This window comes from Mobula hypostoma, chromosome 14 (assembly GCF_963921235.1).
Source record: "Mobula hypostoma chromosome 14, sMobHyp1.1, whole genome shotgun sequence".
Classification (NCBI taxonomy): Eukaryota; Metazoa; Chordata; class Chondrichthyes; order Myliobatiformes; family Myliobatidae; genus Mobula; species Mobula hypostoma.
The window spans coordinates 59,620,763-59,646,725 of NC_086110.1; the positions used below are offsets into that span (position 1 = coordinate 59,620,763).

Sequence of the window (25,963 nt, forward strand, 5' to 3'; positions counted from 1 at the left end):
GGGTTGTGAACTCAGGTTTGCTACCCATGCCAAGTGTGAGTGAGGCCAGAACTAGGAAGATTATACAGTTTAATACGTGGCTAAGGAATTGGTGTAGAACGGAGAGCATAAGATTTTTGGATTATCGGGCTCGCTTCCAGGGAAGGTGAGACATGTACAGAGAGCCAGTTTGCACCCAAGCTGGAGAGGGCCTGATCTCCTAGCAGGAAGGTTTGTTCATGCTGCATGATGTGGTTTAAAGTAGAGTTGCAGGGGGATGGGTACCAGAGTGCCAGAGCAGCTAGTGGAGAGGTTGTGGAGGCAGATGTTGGAAAGACCTCAAAGTTAGGAATCAAAAGGTTGAGCATGGTGCAGCTAGTGTCCTGAGCTGTGTATATTTCAATGCAAGAAGTATCGTAGGAAAGGCAGATGATAGTGCTGAAGATGGGGTAGCTGGTTCACAAACAGAGGCAATGTGCAGTGAGGAGAGGCTGCTGATAGCGCAAAATTGCAGTCAACAGGATGAGTTGCAAAGTAAAAGGCAGACAAAATCGTAAAGGATGAATACAGGACTGAAGGTGTGGTATTTGAATGCACAGAGTATACGGAATAAGGTAGATGAACTTGCAGCACAGTTGCATATTGGCAGGTATGATGTTGTAGGTATCAGTGAATCATGACTGAAGGATTATAGCTAGGAGCTTAATGACCAACGATACACATTGTATCGAAAGGACTGGCAGGAAGGCAGAGGGGGCCGGCTTTGCTCTGTTGGTAAAAAATGAAATCAAATCATTAGGAAGAGGTGACATAGGGTCAGAAGGTGCTGAAACATTGTGAATAGAGCTAAGGAACTGCAAGGGTAAAAAGACCTTGATGGGAGTTGTATACAGACCCCCAAACAGTAGTAAGGATGTGGCCTACAAATTATACAACAGGAGATAGAAAACGCATATCAAAGGGACGATATTACAAAAGTCATGGGGGACATTAATATGCAGGTAAGTCGGGTAGATTGGGAAAATCGTGTGGTGCTTGATTACAGGAGGGGGAATTTCTAGAGTGCCTATGAGATGGCTTTTTAGAGATGCTCATGGTTGACCCCACTGGAGGATCAACTATTCTGGATTGGGTGTTGTGTAATGAACCAGAATTGATTAGAGAGCTTAAGGTAAAAGACTCCTTATGGGAATGTGACCATAATATGATAGAATTCACCCTGAAATTTGAGAAGGAGAAGCTAAAGTCAGATGTATCAGTATTACAGTGGAGTACATGGAATTACAGAGGCATGAGAGAGGAGTTGGCCAGAATTGATTGGAAAAGAACACTGGCAGGGACGACTGCACAGCAGCAATGGCTAGAATTTCTGGAAGCATTCAAAAGACACAGGATATATACATCCACAAGAGAAAGATGACACAACACAACCGTGGCTAACGAGAGAAGTCAAGGCCAACATAAAAACCAATGAGAGAACATGTAATAGAGCAAAACTTTGTGGGAAGTTAGAGGATTGGGAAGCTTTTAAAAACCAACAGAAGGGAACTAAAAAAGTCATTAAGGTGAAGATGGAATACGAAGGTAAGATAGCCAATAGTATTGAAGAAGATATCAAAAGTTTCTTCAGATACATAAAGTGTAAAAGAGAGGTGAGAATGGATATCAGATCACTGGAAAATGAAGCTGAAGAGATAGTAATGGGGGACAATGAAATAACATGCAAACTGAATAAATATTTTGTATGTCTTCACTGTGGAAGACACTAGCAACATGAAGTGTGTGAAGTTACCATAGCGAGAGAGAAGGATCTTGGGAAACTGAAAGTTCTGAAAATAGATAATTCACCAGAACCAGACCAAGAGTTCTGAAACAGGTGACTGACGAGATCATGGAAGAATTAGTAATAAGCTTTCAAGAAGCACTAGATTCTGGAATGGTTCCAGAAGACTGGAAAATTGCAAATGCCACTCCACTCTTCAGAAGGGAGAGAGGCAGAAGAAAGGAAACAATAGGCCAGTTAGTCATCCCTACAACCGCCAAGATCCTTTTCCGTAGTGAATACTGAAGCAAAGTATTCATTAAGTACCTCTGCTATCTCCTCCAGTTCCATACACACTTTTCCACTGTCACACTTGATTGGTCCTATTCTCTCACATTTTATCCTCTTGGTCTTCACATACTTGTAGAATGCCTTGAGGTTTTTCTTAATCCTGTCCGCCCCAGGCCTTCTCATGGCCCCTTCTGGCTCTCCTAATTTTATTCTTAAAGTCCTTCCTGCTAGCCTTATAATCTTCTAGATCTCTATCACTACCTGGTTTTTTGAACCTTTCGTAAGCTCTTCTTTTCTTCTTGACTAGATTTACAACGGCCTTTGTACACCATGGTTCCATCCTTTCCTTGACTCATTGAAATGTACCTATACAGAACTCCATGCAAATGTCTCCTAAACTTTTGCCACATTTCTTCCATACGTTTCCCCAAGAACAACTGTTTCCAATTTATGCTTCCAAGTTCCTGCCTGATAGGTTCATATTTCCCCTTAATCCAATTACACACTTCCCTAAATTGTCTGTTCCTATCCCTCTCCAATGCTATGGTAAAGGAGATAGAATTGTGATCACTATCTCCAAAATGCTGTCCCACTGCGAGACCTAACACCTGACCAGGTTCATTTCCCAGTTCCAGATCAAATACAGCCTCTCCTCTTGTAGGCTTATCTACATACTGTGTGAAGAAACCTTCCTGAACACACCTAACAAACTCCACCCCATCGAAACCCCTTGCTCTAGGGAGATGCCAATCGATATTTGGTAAATTAAAATCTCCCACCACAACAACCCTGTTGTTATTACACCTTTCCAGAATCTGTCTCCCTATTGCTCCTCCATGTCCCTGTTACTATTGGGTGGTCTATAAAAAACATCCAGTTAAGTTATTGACCCCCTTCCTGTTCCTAACTTCCATCCACAGAGACTCTGTAGACAATCCCTCCATGACTTCCTCCTTTTCTGCAGCCATGACACTATCTCTGATCAACTGTGCCGCGCCCCCACTTATTTTGCCTCCCTCCCTGTTATTTCTGTAAAATCTAAAGCCTGGTACTTGAAGTAACCATTCCTGCCTCTGAGCCATCCAAGTCTCTATAATAGCCACAACATCATAGTTCCAAGTACTGATCCACGCTCTAAGCTCATCCACTTTTTTCATAATACTCCTTGCATTAAAATAGACACATCTCAAACCATCGGTCTGAGCACTTCCTTTCTCTATCACATGCCTATCCTCCCTCTCGCACTGTCTCCAAGCTTTCTCTATTTGTGAGCCAACCGCCTCTTCCTCCGTCTCTGTAGTTTGGTTCCCATCCCCCAGCAATTCTAGTTTAAACTCTCCTTTGCAAACCTCCCCGCCAGGGTATTAGTCCCCCTGGGATTCAAGTGCAACCCGTCCTTTTTGCACAGGTCAGACCTGCCCCAAAAGAGGTCCCAATGATCCAGAAATCTGAATCCCTTCCCTCTGCTCCAATCTCTCTCAGTCACGCATTTATCCTCCACCTCATTCTATTCCTATACTCACTGTCACTTGGCACAGGCAGTAATCCCAAGATTACCACCTTTGAGGTCCTGCTTCTCAACTTCCTTCCTAACTCTCTGTAGTCTGTTTTCAGGACCTCCTCCCTTTTCCTACCTATGTTGTTGGTACCAATATGTACCACAACCTCTGGCTGTTCTCCTTCCCACTTCAGGATATCATGGATGTGATCAAAAACATCCCGGACCCTGGCACCTGGAGGGGAAACTACCATCCGCGTTTCTTTCCTGCGTCCACAGAATCACCTGTCTGATCCCCTAACTATAGAGTCCTCTACCACTGCTGCCATCCTCTTCCTTTCCCTACCCTTCTGAGCTACAGGGCTGGAATCTGTGCCAGAGACGCGGCCACTGTTGCTTCCCCCGGGTAGGCCGTCCCCCCCAACAGTACTCAAACAGGAGTACCTATTGTTAAGGAGGACAGCACAGGGGTGCTCTCTAGTATCTGCCTTTTGCCCTTCCGTCTCCTGACTGTTACCCACTTATCTGTCTCCCTAGGTCCTGTAGTGACTACCTGCCTATAGCTCCTCTCTATCACCTCCTCACTCTCCCTGACCAGACAAAGGTCATCAAGCTGCATCTCCAGTTCCCTAACGCAGTCCCTAAGGAGCAGGAGTGGGTGCAGATATGGCTGTCTGGGAGGCTAGGAGTCTCCAAGACTTCCCACATCTGACACCGAGCACAGAAAACCAGCCTCACACACATACTTCCTGTCTGCATTCTACACAGGCAACCTACCTTGCCTCGACCCATTATTGCCGAAGCCCCATTGAGCAAAAGCCTTTCTACTCTGCCTCCCTCTACTCCAGCACCCACTCCTCAGACACCCGCTCTATAAAGCTGTCTCCTTTTAAACTCTTCTCGCTGTTCTAACTGGCTGACATCCATGCGCTTGCGCAGTTGTGCCCTGACCAAACCGCTGACGAAATAACCGTCTCCTTTTAAACTCTTCTCGCTGTTCTAACTGGATGACGTCCACGCGCTTGCGCAGTTGTGCCCCAATCATACCTCTGAAGAAATAACCGTCTCCTTGTACTTGGAGGCACATGATAAAATAGGCCTGAGTCAGTGTGGCTTCCTCAAAGGAAAATCTTAGCTGACAAATCTGTTGGAATTCTTTGAAGAAATAACAAGCAGGATAGACAAAGGACAATCAGTTGATGTTGTGTACTTGAATTTTCAAAAGGCCTTAGACAAGACACTACACATGAGGCTGCTTATCAAGCTACAACCCATGGTACTACAGGAAAGATTCTAGCATGGATAAAGCAGTGGCTGATTGGCAGGAGGAAAAGCGTGGGAATAAAGGGAGCCTTTTCTGACAGGCTGCTGGTGTCTAGTGGTGTTCCACAGGCGTCTGTTTTGGGACTGATTGTTTTTACGTTATATGTCAATGATTTGGAAAATGAAATTGATGGCTTTGTTGCAAAGTTTGCAGACAATATGAAGATAGGTGGAGGGGCAGTTAGTTTTGAGGAAGTCGAGATCTCCAGAAGGAATTCGAGAGATTAGGAGAATGCGCAAAGAAATAGCAGATAGAATACCGTATCAGGAAGTGTATGGTCAAGCACTTGGAAGAATAACTGAAAGGGTTGACTATTTTCTAATTGAAGAGAAAATTTTTAAAAACTGAGGTGCAAAGCGATTTGGGAGTCCTTGTGCAGGATTCCCTAATTTGCAGGTTGAGTCTGTGGCAATGATGGCAAATGCAATGTTAGCATTCCTTTCAAGAGAACTAGAATATAAAAGCAAGGATGTAATGTTGTGGCTTTATAAAGCACTGGTGAGGCCTGACTTGGGGTATTGTGAGCAGTTTTGGGCCCCTAATTTTAGAAAGGATGTGCTGAAGCTAGAGGGAGTTCAAAGGAGGGTTCAAGGAAATGATTCCATGATAAAATGGCTCCTCACATAAAGAGTGTTAGACAGCTCTAGGCCTGTATGCACTAGCACTCAGAAGAATGAGGGGTGACCTCATTGAAACCTATCGAATAGTGAAAGGCCTTTGACAGAGTGGATGTCGAGAAGATGCTTCCTATGGTGGGAGCGTCTAAGACCAGAGGACACAGCCACAGAATAGAGTGTTCATGTATATTTAAGGCAGAGATTGATAGATTATTGATTGGTCAGGGTATGAAGGGATATGGGGAGAAGGCAGGAGGTTGGTGTGGAGTGGAGAACTGGATCAGTCATGATGAAATAGCAAAGCAGACTTGATGGGCCAAATGGCCTAATTTTGCTCCTTTACCTTATGGTCTTATCTTTCCAAGATCGAGATCCCAAAATAACGTTCCCTAAACTGGACAAAGGTATGCAAAGTTGCTTACTTTGGTGTGCAACACCATCATAAGCATCTGTCATCTCTTACATAACTTTACAGTAGAAATATTAACAAAAGACCTAACCACAACACTACAGCAAAGGAGTATGTAGGTAGGTGGGAGGGAGGAAAGGGGCTTGTTCTGCTGGTGTTCTTTTGCCCTGTGATGCACTGTGGCCATGCTATGTTGGTATGTGTGCTACGGTGACACTTGCGGGCTGGCCCCAGCACATCCCTAGGATGTGCTGGTTGTTAATGCAAACAACACATTTCACTGTACGTTTCAATGTGCATGTGATTAATAGATCTGAATTTGTATCTGAATTGACTCCAGGCCCCTATCTGTGAAGGAAAAATTAGACCCCATTACTTTATCCCAGCCATGTCAAAATAATCTCAGCTCTGCACTGTCACACCCTCCCAGGCTGTGTTCCTTTCAAGCAGCGGTTCTCAAACTGGTTTCATGCCAATGGAGCCTTACCGTTAACAGAAGGGTTCGTGGTCCTCAGGTTGGGAACCCCGTTAACAGTTCTAAGCGTCAAGGCCATACACCGTTTTTGCACAATTCACAAACCTGATTTAAGTGCCTGTCCCTTTAAGGCAGACATCGCTGCATCACATTTTTAAAACGCTAATTAGAATAGAGCTCTGCAAGAAGGGAGAAAATGAAGACGTGGGGAGGTTGGAGTGGGAGAGAACAGTGGTTGTTTTTTTTCCAAAACAAGCCGAGAAATCGAGCATTCTTAACGTCCTTGTTACTGAAAGAACATTGAAATCACGACCTTGGAATGGATCTGATGACTAAGGCGTTTTAAATACGGATCCCCTACACAGGCTGGAGCAGGAATCCTGCCAAAGTCTAACCAGCTAGTTTGAGGATCATCACCCAAATATATCAGCACTCTCAACACTCCTGTTTGGCGGTTGCGACAACAAATCCACTTTGCCTGCAATCTTATTTAATAGCAGCTGCGGCTTCATCACACTGTGAATGGGCGTTCGAGGAGCTCAGTCGCCTAAACAAAAACTCCTAAATTTAAACTCAGCTACCAAAGACAAAATTCATGCAGTAGGTTGATACAAAACAGAAATGTTTTGACTACTTTGCAGTCGCTTTGCTCTGCCTGTGGCCATGGGATGTAAGTAACGAGAACCCCAGTAAAATAACCAGTTAATACATTTATTTTGAAATATTAATCGCTGTCGACAGAAGGAGGCGGCTTTTATTATCTTGCGGGAAATGCGATACCTCTGCCTACGTACACTGCAATGCCACCAATGTCATAAACCACTCTGCAGATCGGAAGAGATCGCCATCGGCAGCTGTGTAAGCAGGCTCCCCTGAAAATCACGTACGTACCTTAGACATTCCAGTGCCCATGGCTGGCAGTCTCAGTTAGTACCAGATCTGCAACGAAAATACAACGTGTCAATAATTCAACCAACTGTAAGACCGACAATATGGTGGCTGCCTCTCAGTAATGGAGGAAAGGCTTCATTACCGAAACGATTTCAACGAGGGTCGAGGCAATCTCGCCTACTTGGAGCAGTGTCACCCGCTCAGGCAACACATGAATCCCGTTTTTCTTCCGGACTTCCTGGCATAGCACATCAACACACTGACATCACCACTGGGTGGTTCCAACAGTAGTTAAAGGGACAAACTCCATCTCACTTCAGTCATCCCGAATTAGTTTCATAACTCCACTATGGACGCCATCTGGTTTGGACCAGCTAAGCAAGGTTATACCCGTTTGGTTTGTTGTGGAATTTATTTATTTTGAGATACTTCCGATCCAACGAGCCTGTGCTGCCAGTTAACCTATTAACTCCGTGTTTGGAATGTGGGAGGAAACTGCAAAACGTGGAGAAAACCCTTGCAAACACGAGGAAATCTGCAGATGCCAGAATTTCAAGCAACACACATAAAAGTTGCTGGTGAACGCAGCAGGCCAGGCAGCATCTCTAGGAAGAGGTACAGTCGACGTTTCAGGCCGAAACGTCAACTGTACCTCTTCCTAGAGATGCTGCCTGGCCTGCTGCATTCACCAGAAAACCCTTACGGTCAGGGTGAGAAGATGTTGAACCCATTTCACCAGCACTCTAATAGCGTTACGCGAACTGTGTTGCCCAAGGAATTAAGGGTGCTCAGGTCAAGAACAGAAACACGGTTGAAGACTCAAGACACTGCAGATGCTGGAGTCTGGAGGAACAAACAAACTTCTAGGCAGGGTTCCTAACCCTTTTTTATGCCATGGACCAATACCATTAAGCGAGGGGTTATGACCATAAAACCAGAAGACATAGGAGCAGAATTAGGCCATTCAGCCAATCAGGACTGCTCCGCCATTCCATCATGGCTGATCCCAGATCCCACTCAACCCCATACACCTGCCTTCTTGCCATATCCTTTGATGCCCTGACTGATCAGGAACCAATCAACTTCAGCCTTAAATATATGCACAGACTTGGCCTCCACCACAGTCTGTGGCAGAGCATTCCACAGATTTACCACTCTCTGGCCAAAAAAAATCCTCCTTACTTCTGATCTGAAGGGTCGCCCCCTCAATTTTGAGGCTGTGCCCTCTAGTTTTGGAAACCCCTACCATAGGAAACATCCTCTCCACATCCACCCTATCTAGTCCTTTCAATATTCGGTAGGTTTCAATGAACTCTCCCACATTCTTCTAAATTCTAGTGAGTACAGACACAAAGCTGCCAAATGTTCCTCATACATTAACCCCTTCATTCCTGGAATCATCCTCACAAACCTCCTCTGGACTCTCTCCAATGACAACATCTTCTTTCAGAGATATGGGGCCCAAAACTGTTGACAATACTCCAAGTGCAGCCTGACTAGTGTCTTATAAAGCCTCAGCACAATCTCCTTGCTTTCATATTCTATTCCTCTTGAAGTAAATGCCAACATTACATTTGCCTTCTTTACCACAGACTCAACCTGTAAATTAATCCTCTGGGAGTCTTGCATGAGGACTCCTAAGTCCCTTTGCAACTCTGATGTTTGAACCTTATCCCCATTTACAAACGTAAATAATAGTCTACGTTATTGTTCATATTACCAAAATGCATTATCATACATTTTCCAATACTGTATTCTATCTGCCACATTTTTTGCCCATTTATCTAAGTACTGCTACGATCGCATTGCTTCCACAACACTACCTACCTCTCCACTTTGCCATAAAGCCATCAGTTCCATTATTCAAATAATGGACAAACAATGTGAAAAGCAGTCGTCCCAATACTGACCCCTGAGGAACACTATTGGTCACTGGCAGCCAACCAGAAAAGGCCCCTTTTATTCCCACTTGCTGCCTTCTGCCTGTCAGCCATGAGCAATACATCCATTGTGTTTTCAGCAATCTCGCTCAGGACTCTGGGATGTAGTCATCTGGTCCAGGTGACTCCTCCACCTTTGAGTTTGCCCAGCACGTTTTTCTTTGTAATAGCAATGGCACTCACTCCTGCTCCCTGACAGTCACAGACCTTTGGCACACTGCTAGTGTCTTCCACAGTGAAGACAAATGCAAAGTACCCATTAAGTTCATCTGCCATTTCTTTGTCCCTCATTACTACCTCACCAGTATCACTTCCTAATGGTCCAATATCAACTTTCACCTCCCTTTTTTTCCTTTATATAACTGAAAAAAACGTTTGGTATCCTGCTTTATGTTATTGGGTAGTCTGCCCTCACATTTAATCTTTTCCCTTCTTATAGCTGTTTAGTTGCCTTTTGTTGGATTTTCAAAGCTTCTCAATCATCCAACTTCCCACTCACTTTTGCTACCTTATATGCCTTGGCTTTTATGCAGTCTTTAACTTCCATTGTCAACCACAGTTGCCTTCCCCTGCCATTCTTCTTCCTCTGTGAGACATATCTATCCTGCACTTTGTGAACTATTCCCAGAAACTTCAGCCATCACCCCCGTCAGTATCCTCCTCCAATCCACCTGGGCAAACTCCTCTCTCATGCCTCTGAAATTCCCTTTATTCCATTGCGATACTGATACCTGTTAGTTATGCTTCCCCCTCTCAAGTTGTAGTCTGAATTCAATCATATTATGAACACTGTCTCTTCAGGGTTCCTTTACATTAGGCTCCCTAAAAAGATTTGGGTTATTACACAACACCCAATCTAAGATAGTTTCCCCAAGTGGGCTCAAGCACAAGTTGCTCTGAAAAGCCATTTCATAGGCATTCAACAAATTCCCTCTCTTTGATCCAACACCAACCTGACTTTCCCAATCCCCTTGCATATTGAAGTCCCCATTATAATTGTGTCATTACCCATATTACATGCATTTTCCAATTCCCTTTGCAATCTTAACCCCACAGCTTGGCTACTATTTGGAGGCCTATGTATGATTCCCATAACGGTATTTTTACCCTTGCATTTTCTTAACTCTCCCCTCAAAGATCCAACATTCTCTGACCTTATGTCACTTCTTTCTAAGGATGTAATTCCACCTCTTACCAACAGAGCCACACCACCACCTATGCCTTCCTGCCTGTCCTTTCGATACAAAGTATACAATTTGATGTTGAGCTTCCAAACATAGCTTTCTTTCAGCCACGACACAGTGATGCCCAGAATGTCATATCGACTAATCTCTAATTGCACCACAACTTCATCAACCTTATTCCGAATGCTACGCACACTTAACTACAACACCTTTAGTCCTGCATTGTTCGCCTTTTTGAATTTTGCCTCTGTGGTACAACTTGACTCGTTGCTCTGTCTGCATCTGTACCCAATCATCAGCTCGTCCTTTCTTACATTCATTTTATAACTATCATCTACTTGAAAACCTGCTGGCTCATCCTCAGCTCTATCATCCTGGTTCCCATCCCCCTGGCATATTAGTTTAAACTACTCCCAACAGCTCTAGTAAACCTGCCCGCAAGAACATTGGTCCCCTTCAGGTTCATGGACTTCAGGTTGAGAACGCCAAATCTAGAGGAATTCAATAGGTTGGCAAACCAATGTGTAAAATACAACAAACTGTGGAAATATAAAAAAGAAAGAATTCACCATAATTATTGGTTCACTGTGCAGTGGATCAGAAATGGCGTTGGCAGCACTGGAAAATCCATGCACATGATTACCATTGAGCTGCTGGACCTCCAATATTTTTTCCACCCACCATCTTTTCACATGGTCAGGGACCTCAACCTTTGGGTGCCTCGACAGCTATTTCTTTTCTCTTATGGGTTGGCAATGCCCTGACTTTTGCAGTTAATTTAGCTCATCATCACTCTCATCAAAAGCTATTATGAGTAAGGCATCCGATAGTCTTGCGCCATAAAGTCTTCACTCTCCAGGGCGCAGGCCTGGGCAAGGTTGTATGGAAGACCAGCAGTTGCCTATGCTGCAAGTCTCCCCTCTCCACGACATCAACGTTGTCCAAGGGAAGGGCATTAGGACCCATACAGCTTGGTACCAGTGTCGTCGCAGAGCAATGTGTGATTAAGTGCCTTGCTCAAGGACACAACATGTTCCCTCGGCTGGGGCTCGAACTCATGACCTTCAGGTCGCTAGTCTAATGCCTTAACCACTTGGCCACATGCCCACACTCAAAAGCTATTATTTTGAGGTAAACAAGGATTTATTGATGGTATTAATTAGTGGATTCAAGACAGTTGAGGTGGGTTTTCTACAGCCCCCTTTAGGGAGTGGGCTTCAGGCTGTATACAGATGCTGTATGAGAAGAGTTGTCCTTGAAGAGTCCAACAGACCTTCAGCACTGACTTTTTAGTGTGGCAGTGCATTGTTCTTAGCCATTGTAGGTGACAGGCTGATAGTGATCAAAGAGCAGATTATGGAGTAAAAATCATCAATATTTGCCATAGCCTGTATGCTGTAAATGTCCCTACAGATGGTCAGAAAGACAATGATAAAATGTCAGGGATGGGAGATTTAAATGAGTTATATGGGGAGGTTTTCCCCCATAGAGGGCAGTGGGTACCTGGATCCAGAGGATGCTTCCTCTGATGGGGATAGAGGGCACAGCCTTAAAACTGCCAAAGTGCGATGAATCTGTGCTGGAGGCCGTCCATGGGTATATTTAAAGCAGAAGTTGATAGATTCCTGATTGTTTGGGGCATCAAGGGATATGGTGAGAGGGCAGGTGTGTGGATTTAAATGGGATCTGGGACCAGCCATGATGAAATGGCAGAGCAGACTTGATGGGCTGGATGGCCTAATTCTGCTCTTATGCCCTATGGCATTATGGTCTACCTGGAACAAGCTACCAGAGGAAATGATAGAGGTGGGTAAAACCGCATTGAACCTGTCACATTTGGACAGTTTCACGGATGACAGGTTTAAAGCAGGGTTTCTCGACCTTTTTATGCCATGTACCCCTACCATTAACGAGGGGTCCGTGGACTCTAGCTTGGGAATCCCTGCCTTAGAGGAATATGGGGCAAAATGGAACTAGCTCAGAAAGGCTCCGTGGTCCGCATGAGTGGGTTGGGCTGAAGGGCCTGTTGCTGTACCGTTTAACTCTATGACTAAGATGCAGTAAAATGAGACGGGAAATCTTGAGCTTGTCTCGCTGACAAAATATGTTGGGTCATGGCAAGCCAGCATTTCAAGCACCTTATCAGAAGAGTTACCTTTCCTACTCTCTTCCACTCAATTGCACTTTACCAGTGGCTGCCCAAATTACTTGGGCTGAAAGTACACATGGATAACTTCACACATCAATACCAAACTGATTCCATGACCTACAGGTTCACTTCTAAGTACTCTACAACTCATGTATCTCAGTATTATTTATTTATTTGTTTTTATTTACATGATTACCTTCTTTTGCACATTGGCAGCTTGTCAATCTTTATGTATATTTTTTCATAAATTTGTATATTTTCTTGAGAAAACGAATCTCACAGTACTATATGGTGCCATACATGTGCTTTAATGATATATTTACTTTGAATTTGTTAATTATAAAAAGTGCCAGGAGAGGCCACTATGAGTTTGGGAGACAGTACTGCAGGTGAGGTAAGAAATGGGTCAGAAAAGGGGGAGGAATCTCAGAGGAAAATACATTCTTAGTCCAGGTCCAGTAAAAGATAGTGAACAAGGACTAGAAAACTGCAAATCATACACCCTTCTTCAGAAAAGAGAACTGGAATAAACCCATTAATGCAGACTATTCAGTGGAACGGGTCCTAGAAATGATAAAGAGGGTTGCAACCTTGCAGCTCTCTGAAAATGTTAGTGAGACAAGGCATTTTGAATGCATTAGCTGAAGCATTGTGTATGAGAGTTAAGATTTCAGAATCTAAATAAAGTTTAATATCACTGGCATATGTCGTGAAATTTGTTGTTTTGCAGCAGCAACGCACTGCAATACATAATAAAATCTACAAATTACAAGTATACATAAAAAGAAAATTAAACTAAGTAAGTAGTGCAAAAAAGGGGAAAAGTACTGAAGCAATGTTCATGGGTTCATTGTCCATTCAGAAATTTGATGGCAGAGGGGAAGAAACTGTTCCTGAAATGTTGAGTGTGTGGCTTCAGGTTCCTTTACATGCTCCGTGATGGTAGCAATGAGAAGAGGGCATCCTGGGTGATGGGGGTCCTTAATGATGGAAACCACCTTTATTAAGATTCGCCTTTTAAAGATGTCCTGGATATTGGGAAACCAGGTCCCATAATGAAGAAGGCAGAGTTTACAACTTTCTGAAGCTTTTTCCAATCCTGTGCAGTGGCCCCTCCATGCCAGGCAGTGATGCAACCAGTGCTCTTCACTGTACGTTTATAGAAATTTGCAAGCTTCTTTGGTAACATACTCCTCCAAAGAAATGTAGCCTCTGTCATCAAAGTTGCTGGTGAACGCAGCAGGCCAGGCAGCAACTTTGAAGTGTTTTGCTTGAATTTCCAGCATCTGCAGGATTCCTCGTGTTAGCCTCTGTCATGTCGTCTTTGTATTTGTATCAACATGTTGGGCCCAAGATAGAGCAGAAGAAATGTTGGCATCCAGGAACTTAAAGCTGCTCACTCTTTCCACTTCTGATCCTTCGATGAGAATTGATGTGTGTTCTCTTGACTTCCCCTTCGTGAAGTCACAGATTTTTATATTTTCTAGAAGTCTGCAGATTTCATGCTGCAGCTATACAAAATATTCAGACTGAACTTGGGAGTATTGTGTGTGGTTCTAATCATCACACTATAGGACGTGACAGCATTAGAAAGACAGCAATAGAGATATTACCTGATGTTAAGGGCTATATGTACAGGAAGAAATTGGATACAATGTTTATTCTCACTGGGATGCAGGATGCTGAGATACAACTCTACAGAGGGTTATGAAGTTATGAGGAGTATAGATTGGTAGATAGTCAGTGTTTCTTTATCCCCCTGGGCCACAGGTTTAATCTGAGGGGGAAAGATTTAAAAGAGGTCACAAAGGACAAGATTTACCATAGAGGGTGGTAGTTATATGGAAAGAGCTGCTAGAGGAACTGACAAAGCCAGATAAAATTGTAATGTTAAAGGTACCTGTATAGATATTTGGATAGGAAAGGACATGGACCTAATGCACGAAGCATAGATTAGCGCAGAAGGGTTTTACGGGTGACATGGACAAGTTGGGTCAAAGAATACATTTCCAAGCTGTACAACTCTACAGTTCTTTAAAGAAATCTCTCCACATCATGTCACCCATACAAGGGCAAATCCTGCAGCAAAATCAAATATTGAACTATACTTTCAAAAGATGATGTGTCCGAATTTCCCATTTTCTCTCCATCCCGTTAGAATAGATTGATTTTAAAAATATGCACACCAGCAGACACACGCATAAACGAGTTTATTACCAAATTTACAGATCAACTCCAAATTCTAAGCTAACTCTTGAACACACTAAAGCTCATACATGAACAAGTATTAAGAATTCCAGTGTAGATTTACTTCCTTGATACATTCATTACTTCCACGTATTTTTCTCGTAGTCCCATTTTGAAGAAACGCCAAGAACTGGGTTCATCCTCATGTCCAACATTCTCTTTGTCTGCATAGCCTTCCATTCATCATCAAAGGTGTGAGGAACAGGTTTATACACTGTGTATAATGAGACACAAATTAGGCCAGTTACATCATTAATTACTTCAGATGTTAAAAAAAACATTAAGCCTTTTGCCCTTTTAGTGAAAAGTTAAATTGTCATAATTGAGAAAGTTAGATATCTCTCTTGGAAGTCAATAACTGGCCATTTTAAACCTGTTTTTAGAGCACTGATCTATCATATTGATTGTCTTTTTGATGGCTTTTGCTACATTAAAAAAAGGACAATTAACAGTTCTACAGCTTATGAAATACAATTATTTTCTGACTTCGATGAATGATGTCGTTTTGACATACTCTGATTAAAGCAAATGCAATTAACGAACTTGAGATCTGAAAAGATTAAAGAATATTTAATCAGTACTTTACTGTAAAGTGTATTTCCTTAAATTTCAGTGTTGAACCTTTCATCCGACTGTTGGGTACCCATAAAACACAACCAATACAAGAAATTATGCTGCATATATAAATACATGATGTCCCATTTAAGGTTTATGCTACTTTTATTTTCCACAGGAGAAGAAAATTCTGGTAATATCACAAATCAAAAAGGCACTCACCAAAATGTCTTTGCCATAGGAACATCAACCCGGTGAAACCAATCACAAAAAAGAGTGCGCCAGTAACAGTCTTCCATTCATTTGATGACTTGTCCAACTCAGCATAACTCCGCTGAAAGCGAATGCGATACACTGAGGAAATTAGAAAGAAAAATAATAAGAAACTGAAATGGGGGGGAAGCTAAAATTGATTATTAATGAATATGGGAAACACTCAATTGCTTTTAAAGTAGTCTACAATCCTTAAGATTTTATTTTAGGATTTCTGTTGCATTGTATTCCTTTTTCAAAGTTTTAAATTTCAGAATTTATGAACAATTAAACAATTAAAATTCCTCAAAAATAGCCATCTAAATTAGGTTTCAACATATCTAAACCTATTAGTGTATGTGCCAATGAATGAAGATACAACCCAGGAGCATAAGGGGGAAGAGGGGGTAGTATACAGGAACAGCAGGCATCATTCGGAAGAACACACAATAATTACAAGTTCTTAATTTGTGTTGCAAATCAGGTTGATCGAATTGTCCTTTAGATTCAAGTAGTTGAAATCTGAAGCCTTAATGCAGTGAGTAATTATTTTAAATTACCATAAACACTGGTAATTTTGTTCAGTGTATTCTTCAGTCTTTAAATGGGTCCTTATTAAACTATTTGGTGGCATGAGTCAAGAGGACTGATCAGTCATGCTGGTATTAAGTTAGACATGCTGCTCCACCTGAGCTTGTTAAAAACAAAGTTATCAAAAAAATACAATACCATGCAAAATTCTGAGGATCCCTTGCTATAGATGTGTGCCGAAGACTTTTGCACAGTACTGTATATTCACCATTGATTTTTATTGCTCATGCAAGGATTGTTTCAAGTTTAAAAATGCTTAAGTAGATCACTGCATTGCCTTTATTTTACTTATGGACTTGTTTTTATTGAATTGACGAGTCAGGAAGAAATGCTGACCCATTCATTTATTCAAATCCAATTACCAGTCATGATAACACATTAACCCAATAATGGAGAAATTAAAGACATTAATAATGAACAATAAAAAACCAAAGACAATAAATATCAGGAAAAGGGTACAAAAATTGGAACACTCCATGGTTTGCTCATTAAAAACATTAGCCACCTGAGGCGTAAAATCCTATAATTTTGTTGGGCAAGAGAATCATGCTTAGTTACATACAATGAACTCTCTCCAAACTCTCCATCAATGGCAACTTTACTGTAATGACATTGTGCAGCATGCCAATCCTCGACTCAAATATCACTTGGATGAGGTTCCATGGAGAAGCTCAAAGCTGCTTACTCAACAAATTTCTCACAATATAAAATCCTTCTGGCCCCAAGAGAGACTAGAAAAAAAACAATGTTTTTAGTTGTATTAAACTAGACTAAACATCAGGTGCACATATGCCTTATTTCCTTATAGCAACTAAGCTGTAGTTTCATGGGGAGGAAGTTGGTTTCCAGTCATCCTCTTGCCTTAAATTCGGTATATCTAATGTCAACAGACAAGGTACAGAATATTCAGAATCAGGTTTAATAACACCAGCACATCATGAAATTTGCTAACTTTGTGGCAATAGTACAATGCAATACATGATAATATAGAAAAAAACTGAATTATAGTAAAATATACATGTATATCAAAGGGTTAAATTAAATAAGTGGTGCAGAATCAAACATTAAAAAAAAAGTATGAGATAGTGTTCATGGTTTCAACGTCCATTTAGAAATCGGATGGCAGAGGGAAAGTTGTTCCTGAATCGTTGAGTGTGTGCCTTCAAGCTTCTGTACCTCCAACCAGATGGTAACAGTGAGAAGAGGGCATGTCCTGGGTGATGGGAAGGGTGGACACCACCTTTTTGAGGTACCACTCCCTCAAAGATGTCTTGGATCTATGGAAGCTAGTACCCATGATGGAGCTGACTGATTTGTACAATGCTCTGCAGTTTACTTCGATCCTGTCCAGGCTGTGATGCAGCCAGTTAGAATGCTCTCCACAGTACATCTATGGAAACTTTCGAGTGTTTTAGGTGACATTCAAAATCTCCTCACACCTCTAATGAAATATAACTGCTGTTTTGCCTTCTTTATATCTGCATCAATATGCTGAGACCAGGTTAGGTCCTCAGAGATATTAACACCCAGAAACTTGAAATTGCTCACTTTCTTCACTTCTGATCCCTCTATAAAGGTATATTTAAAATGGAAGTTGATAGGCTCTAGATTAGTCCGGACATCAAAGGTTTCAGGGAGAAGGCAGGAGTGTGCGGCTGAATGATAATAATTCAGCTATGATGGAATGGTGCAGCAAATGTGATGGGCCAAATGGCCTAAATCTGCTCTTATGTTTTATATCAAGTTTATTGTCATTTAACTACATATATGTATATAATGTATATAGAAACAAGACTACATTTGTTTGAACCAGAGCACATAACACACAATAACTTACGAAGGCAAGGATAAAATTTACAGATGAATCACACACATAAATAACAAACTAAAGTGAATTAATATTATATATGTAAGGTATGGAACAGATTAACCAGTGACACTTCAAACACAATGGTCTAAATCATTTTAGTCACTTACATTTCAGTTTCTCTTCACGAGAAAGAGAAACCCAGGAACTCTTCTCCTTCTCCTTCAAGGACTTCTGCTCTCCTGACAACTGTCCCACAAAATCAAAGGCTGAAAGGGGCTCATCCTTACGGTCAACATATTGTGGAAGTGAATAATCAAATTTTGCAATAACTGTGGAGAGTCAGAAGATGTTGTGATAAAATTCAAAACACTGATACTCAAAAGGGAGCGTACAGCATAAGATTCATCCGACGTGTTTTCCCCAGTCTAATGTAAAGTTTAAAATATGCAAAAAAAGCTGCTAATCATACAGGTGAAGAATGATAATAATGCTACCTATTGGCATGATATAATCTTCAGATACAATCTAGATTGGTCAACTACCCGGGCTGTAATATTCTCCAGTTTTGTTAGTACTACCCAAAACTCTGCATTGATGCATGCAACAAAGATTAAATTCCAATTGAATAACATTCATAGTCCCCTAGCACGTCAGTCCTTGACCCAAATGAAGGATCACTTGTTACTGAGTTTGCTATTGATCACTTGTTGAGAGCTTGACTGCCCCCTCCCCCCACCAAAAAAGATACCTAGGTATTGATCCAAGAGAGAAGCTCTTCAAGTTGCATTATGGCAGTGAAACTGGGATAGAAAATCAGGACTGTATACGTCAACTTTAGTTTTGAAATTATGAAATTTTTAATAGAAATTAACTGCTTAAGAATTAAGAGATTTGGTATAATGTCAAAAAATACAGATATTTGGAGATAATGCTATTTTATAAAAGCAGACAAAGATTACGTTGAGATTATAATATGTCAGAGAAACATGGGTTACTATAATTATGCACACCGATGAAATAACCGCAAAACTACATATACCAATTAGAATAGCTCACAATCTGAATGAAGCCTTGAAAGGGAGATCTTACATTCTGCAAGATATTTTATTGTACAAATAAAGAGATTACTTTAAAAGGCATGAGGAACATACAGTATAATTTCGGAAACTCAAATTAAAAGCAGAATTAAAATTGTTATTTAGAAAGGTAACTTTGAGCATTTGGAAAAAGCTATCCAGAGGAACAATAGTAAATGAAGATTGAGCTAGATTGAGAAGACATGAGTTTAATAGCCTTCCTTGATTTTACTTTTTAATTATGAAAATTGTGCATTAGGCTTGATTATTTTATACATGTACATATATAATGTGACAATACAGACAAGGTGCTCATTTATAAATGCATGTAGAATATGGATGCAACTACAAAAAACTTTTGATGCAGAACACTTCAATCAGTTTTGGAACTATTGCAATGGTGAAAGTGGCCAAACTTTATCAACTGAAAGTTTATCAACTATAGCTTCAACCTACAAGTGAGTTCTATGCAATAGGAAAATTAAAAGCTCCTAAATAACATTTTACAGAATAAAAACAAGATCAAAAATGATTTATTACAACAAGATTTCAAACATTTGTTACCTAACAGGACCACAGAAGAGAATAGATCTATAAATTCAGAATATATCAAATAATACCAAACTAGCATTCTCTACATCAACTCAAATTTAGAAAATCGAACCAGATATAATCACTTTTAACTCACCACGTCCATGAGCTTGCATGCAAACAGTAGTGGAAAGTGCACGCTTGGTTACAAGTCTCAGGGCTCTTGAAACCAACATCCTGCAACATTTGAGAAAAGAATACACGTCAGATACTATTTTCAACTGTCAATGGCAGAAATAAATCACTAATTATTCTGCACAACATCTCAGTTGCAAATGTTATCATTCAAAATTAAATTAGTGTAATGTTGAAATCAAACAAAAAGTTTGAAAGTTTTCAAGTCAGGTTCTGGTTACTTTCATTGATCAGTAACTGATCATTCTTATAAAAAGTGAGCAAAACAAACTCCATAGATGATGTCCAATCAAATAACTATTTCTATTGTTATATTATCAATACCTTGGTCATTTAAAAACAAATCCAAGGGTCAAATGCAATCACTAACTAAGATAGGCAAGATTTAAAACAAAGTCATAAGTAACCTAAAGGTGGAACAGAATAGGTCACCCACAATACTACAAGCTGCTTTAATTCAGGAAAAAAAACACTATCTGCAAGTTATCCTTTAGTATATTGCCATATCCTGAACTATACATTTATGTATCAAGGTCTTAGGAACAGGATTTATGAACATTTGGTGATGCATAGTCTGATTAGGGATGGTCATCACTGCTTTGTAGGGCAGGTGATGCCTCATGAGCCTGAATGACCCTTTTGAGGAATGAAACGAACTGATGAAGGTAGAATAATATTTGTGGTGCATATGGATTTTAGTCAGGCACTTGACAAGGTTTCCCATGAAAGGCTCATTCAGAAAGTCACAAAGTAGGGGATCCATGGAAATTTTGCAGCATAAATTCAGAATTAGCAAGCCCACAGAAGGCAGAGGGTGGTAGTAGATGGAGCATATTGTGCCTGAAGGTGGTTGCTGACTAGTGCTGTTTTACAGGGATCTGTTTTGGGACACCTACTCATTGTGATTTTTATAAATGGCTTGGATGAGCAAGGGGAAGAGCAGGTTAGTAAGTCTGCAAGTGACTGGTGGTGTTGCGGATAGTGTAAAAGGTTGTTGTAAGTTATAACAGGGCACTGACAGGATGCAAAGCTGGGCTGAGAAGTGACAGATGGAGTGCAACCCGAAAAAGTGTGAAGTGATATATCTTCAATGGTTAAACTTGAAGGCAGAGTACAAGCTTAATAACAAGATTCTTAGTAAAGTGGTGGAACAGAGATTAAAAGTAGTTTAACACATGCGCATTGAAACATAGAATGAAATGTGTTGTTTGCATCAAATCAGTGACATTTCCAGCACCAACATAGCTTGACCACAACTCACTAACCGTAACAGTACATTTTAGGGAACGTAGGAGTAAGCTGAAGCACCTGCAAGGAACCCAAGCAATCACAGGGAGAACGCACAAACTACATACAGATTAAGGATTTTGGGCTCCAAGCCCATAGTTCCCTTAAAGTTGCCATGCAGGTTAATAAGGTGGTTAAGGTGATATATGGTGTGATACCTTCATTAGGCGGAAATTGAGTTCAAGAACTGCGAGGTAATGTTGCAGCTCTATAAAACTCTGATTAGACCACACTTTGGAGTATCGTTCAGTTCTGGTGGCCTCATTAAAGGAGGATGTGGAAGCTTTAGAGACAGTACAGAGGAGATTTACCAGGATGCTAACAGGACTGGAGAACATGTCTTATGAGGAGAGGCTGAGCAAGCTAAGGCTTTTCTCTTTGGAACAAAGAGAGATGACAGGTGATCAAATAGACTATAAGACCATAAGACAAAGGAGTAGGTCAGCCATTCAGCCCATCGAGTCTGCTCCACCATTTTATCATGAGCTGATCCATTCTCCCATTTAGTCCCACTCCCCCGCCTTCTCACCATAACCTTTGATGCCCTGGCTACTCAGATACCTATCAATCTCTGCCTTAAATACACCCAATGACTTGGCCTCCACTGCTGCCCGTGGCAACAAATTCCATAGATTCACCACCCTCTGGCTAAAATAAAGATGTACAAGAATATGAGAAACAAAGATAGAATGGACAGCTGACACCTTTTTTTCCAAGGTGGGAAAGGCTAATGCCAGAGGACATAGTTTTATGGTAAATGAAGGAAAATTTAGTGGAAATGTTGTAGTAGTAAGTGCCTGGAATGTACTGCCAGGGGTAGTGGTAGAGGCTGTTATACTATGGTTTGGGCTCTGTAAGAGTGAAGGGTTAGATTGATCATGGAGAAGGTTAAAGGGTTGGCACAGCATCATGGGCCAAAGGGCCCATGCTGTGCTGTACAGTTCTATGTTTCACCAAAGATAGAAATACCATAGAACATGCTACTTTATACTGCATGACATAAGAACAAGCAATCCCTCGACTCAGCTCAGCACTCAAATACTGCTGGCGGTAAATACAGCAAAATCAAAGCTGTCATTACTACCTGCATTACAATCATATATATAGATCTCTCTCTTTCTCTAAGGTAATTCTTAAGGATTAGCATTTTGGAAAAGGCAACTACAGATCAGTAGTAGAGAAATTATTGGAGAAAATTCTAAGGGACAAGATACACGCTAATTTGGAAAGGCAAGGACTTATTAGGCCTAGGTGGCACTGTTGTGCAAGGCAAAGTTCCTGTCTCACTAATTTAAATCTTTAAAGGAGGAAATTTAGGAGACTAAAGGCAGGTGGTAGATTTGCCTCTATACTGTCTATATCAAGGGTTCTTAGCCTTTTTTTTAAATGTCCTGGATCAATACCATTAAGCAAGTGGTCCATGGACCCTTAGTAGGAACCTTGGTCTGTATGGACTTCAGCACAGTACTTGACCTTTCAGGGTAGGCTAGTTCAGGCACATGAGATCCATGGCAAGCAGATTAAATTGGATCGAGAATTGGCTTAGTGACGTGAAGCAAAGTAAAGTAACGAAATAAATAGTAATGAAAGAAGTTTTTTTCCCTGATTGGAAGGCTGTGACTAATGGTGTACCAAAGGATTAATACTGGACATTTGTGTATGTATATATATGTGACTGTACAGTGTGGATGATATGAAAATTGGTGATATTGAGGGAAACAAGGAAGATTGTCTAAGGATGTATCAGTTGAAAAGTTAAACAGACCACTGGCAGATGGTAAACCGGAGTTAGGACATGTAAAGTGAATGGATGGGCACTAAGGAGCATCGATGAACAGAGACCTATTATCTGCACCATTTATTTTTGTAACAGTAATTTTCATGTCTTATGCTGTATTGTTGCCACAAAGCAACAAATTTCATTACATACGTCAGTGACAATAAACCTGATTCTGACAACGGGGTTCAAATCCTGAAAGTGGCAACACAGGTGTATAGGCCTATGGCATACTTGCCATAAATCAGGGCAGAGAATTTAAGAGTTAGGGCATTATTTTGCAACCTTACAAAACAATGGTTACACCACACCTAAGAGTACTGTGCAATTATGATTGCTACGCTGGAGGAAGGGGGTGATTAAGCTAGAAAGAATGCAGAAGAGATTCACCAGGATGTTACTTGGATCAGATGAATTTAGTTAGGTGGAGAGATTGAATAAACTGGGTTTGTTTTCCCCAGAACAAAGAAGGAATCTGACAGAAGTACATAAGATTATGAGAGGCATTGTAGGAAATACCAAAATCAAAAAGACATCCATTTAAGGCAAGAGAAATGAGTTTAAAGAGGAATTTGAAGGATATTTTATAAAGAGTGGTTGACATCTGGAAGGCACTGCCAGACAGGGTGGTGGAATCAGATACTGTACATTTGAGAGCCAGTTAGACTGAGACTTAATAGACTTGAATAGGGAAGGTGTAGGATATGGGATTAGTGTAGATGTGAAGAAGGGTGGGCATGAATGTAGCGGGCAAAATGACCTGTTTCTGTTTTTACAACTCTGATTGCATCTGAAGTACAGTTGATTAAACAGTATGTATGCCCTTGCAGAGTAATCTTAAAACCACATACACAAGAGAAATTGAAATTATACTCTGACATTGCTACAAACCTAGATAACTTTACCCAGAATACTATATCCTCAAAAATGATCATCTCATATAATGTACATAAATTACAAGCAGCCTATCATTTTGACATTAAAACTTCCATTGTCAAAACAAATTCCAATTTATTAGTTTTCCAAGCTACTAAATGCAAGGCTAATTTTTTTTTTAAAAACGACTTTCAAATTCATGTATTCTCAATAGTTCCGAATACAAACATTGTTCCTATCTTATTAGCCCATGACCATCAAGGGTCGGCTATCTCCCCCACACCCGCGTGAAAATTAAAAGATTAAAACTTTCACCCAGCAATGCGTTCTACGAGATGCAAGGTCAATCAAGGTCACCACAAAACAAAATTCAATAAAACGTCAAGTCAGCCTTGCCAATAATGCAAGACTATTCTCAGCTGTTTGTTTTATTCCTGCGCGTGGTAAATACGTACAGTATGATCTGTCAATGGGATACACATACAAAAAAAAAGCTTTTTCGCTGCATCTTGGTGCTGAGACAATAATAAACCAATACCCATGTCTCCAGGACGAACAGATAATAAATATTCAAATATAACCAAATTCCTACGATAGGGATACTTCACTTTTTATATAAATATTTCTACCTGGTTTGTGAAAGACTCGAGGATGGGATGAATCAACCCTCTAGGGGGCCCTTCCATTCTCCCAGGGGCATTAATGTCTCACCATCCATCACCAAACCCCAATGGCTACAGGTTCTTCCCAGACAGGGCCTTTTTTTTGCCCTCAGGCACTCCCCTTCCTTAATTCTCGGAGTATCCTCTTCCAAACCTCCAAAGCTCTCCTGGCGGAGTTGCCTTAGCAACACACTCAAGGTCAAGGAGTCCGGTGCACATCGCATCCAGCGGGCCAGTGTGCGGGGCTGGGAGAGGAATGGGTGCGGGGATGGATTAAGAGCAAGATGATGGGGAAGGGGCTGGGAGAAAACGAGGTGCTGCGGAGAACGGCGGCGGGGGGGGGGGGTGGCACCGACGCCATGTCGTTTCTCCCACCGATCAGGATCCGCAGCGGCGCTCGGAGCCACACCCGACCGAGGTCCCAGCACCTGTCGGCCGGCGGCAGGCCAACGGCACCCACTCACTTTCCAAGCGACGGCGGGTGCACTGACAACCGCGGGACCGTTAACGCCGGCTCCGTCGCCTGAACCTACGGGAAGGTGATGTTAACGCAGCCGGTGGAAGAGGCCCGGTGTGCAAAGCACTGCGGGAAAAGGTAACCCATGGCAACCAAGCCTTAAACTGATGATCTGAGGACTGTCTGCAGAACATTCACTCATACAGGTCGTGTTGGGACTAGAGGCGGTCCTGGTAGGTTGGAATGGTCTGTTATCCTGCTCTAATTTTTGTAAATCTCTAAATAATAAAATACTTAATCCACTGTGCATCCATGAAGTAGTAACAGGTACTTTTTAAAAATATAGTTTTCTTTACAATTATATCCGGGAGACACATGCTAAATCAAGAAAGTTCTTGTACACTTTTCAATGAGTCTTCCCCCCCCCCCTTGTCCTTTATACAGTGAAGATCTCACAAGATCCTTTGTGCTCTCACTGCATGGCCCCCCCTGGCTCCCCATATCATCTGAATAGTGTTTCGCCAATGGATCTGAGATTCCCAGCAGCTAATGGGATCTTGCTTTCATTGTCCACCTGGTAATCTCCTTCTACGTCAGAGCTCAAAGTAGAGTAGCTCAGGCTGCACATTGAAATATAGAAAGGCTATTCATGTCCTTTCTAAATGGAACTATCTGGAATAGACATGTGGAAATGCGAGCAGCACATCTGTGCGCAGAAGACATGATGGGCCAAATGGCCTTTTCTTCTGCCGTACTGTTATAGAGTCATAAGGCATGGAAACAAGTCCTTCAGCCAAACTCAACCATGCCAACCATGGTGCCCATCAAGTTAGTCCCATTTGTCCATCTTCAGCATTCATCCCTTTAAATTTCTCCTATCCGTACACTTTGCCAAATGTCTTTTCATCTGGCTGTATTCATAGGTATTCTTGTATGGTTGAATGACAATCAAACTTGAACTTTTAAATGCCGTTGCTGTACCTGCCTCAACCACTTTCACTGGCAGCTCATTCCATATGCGGACCACTCTGTGTGAAGAAGTTACGCCTCAGATTCCTTTTAAATCTTTCACCTCTCACCTTAAACCAATGGCCTCTAGCTTTTAGCTCTTCTCTGGGAAAAGGACTA

General features: G+C 41.5%; 2 protein-coding genes across 5 annotated transcripts in view; both read right to left on the reverse strand.

The window, feature by feature from the left end:
• The window catches only part of dusp22a (dual specificity phosphatase 22a), a 214,405-nt gene extending 206,863 nt beyond the window's left edge, over positions 1–7,542 (reverse strand). The window contains exons 1-2 of the mRNA XM_063067501.1: positions 7,389–7,542; positions 7,247–7,294 (exon numbers count right to left, since the gene is read on the reverse strand). Coding sequence (XP_062923571.1) covers positions 7,247–7,267 — 21 coding nt within the window. The 5' untranslated portion in view covers positions 7,268–7,294; positions 7,389–7,542. The remainder of the gene's footprint in view (positions 1–7,246; positions 7,295–7,388) is intronic.
• Positions 7,543–14,712: 7,170 nt separating this feature from the next.
• Positions 14,713–24,997, reverse strand: LOC134356315 (cytochrome c oxidase subunit 4 isoform 1, mitochondrial). 4 transcript variants are annotated; one of them, XM_063067188.1, is made up of 5 exons: positions 24,912–24,997; positions 19,739–19,818; positions 18,142–18,303; positions 15,544–15,675; positions 14,713–14,980 (listed from the first exon to the last, which is right to left on the reverse strand). In XM_063067188.1, exons 1-5 carry the CDS (start codon positions 24,980–24,982, stop codon positions 14,847–14,849), a joined length of 579 nt encoding a protein of 192 aa, XP_062923258.1. In that variant the 5' UTR covers positions 24,983–24,997; the 3' UTR covers positions 14,713–14,846. The 4 variants fall into 4 exon arrangements, with proteins under 4 accessions (XP_062923258.1, XP_062923259.1, XP_062923260.1 ...); XM_063067189.1 differs by having other exon boundaries at positions 24,843–24,997; XM_063067190.1 differs by lacking the exon at positions 24,912–24,997 and adding an exon at positions 24,754–24,893.
• Between the last annotated feature and the right edge of the window lie 966 nt (positions 24,998–25,963).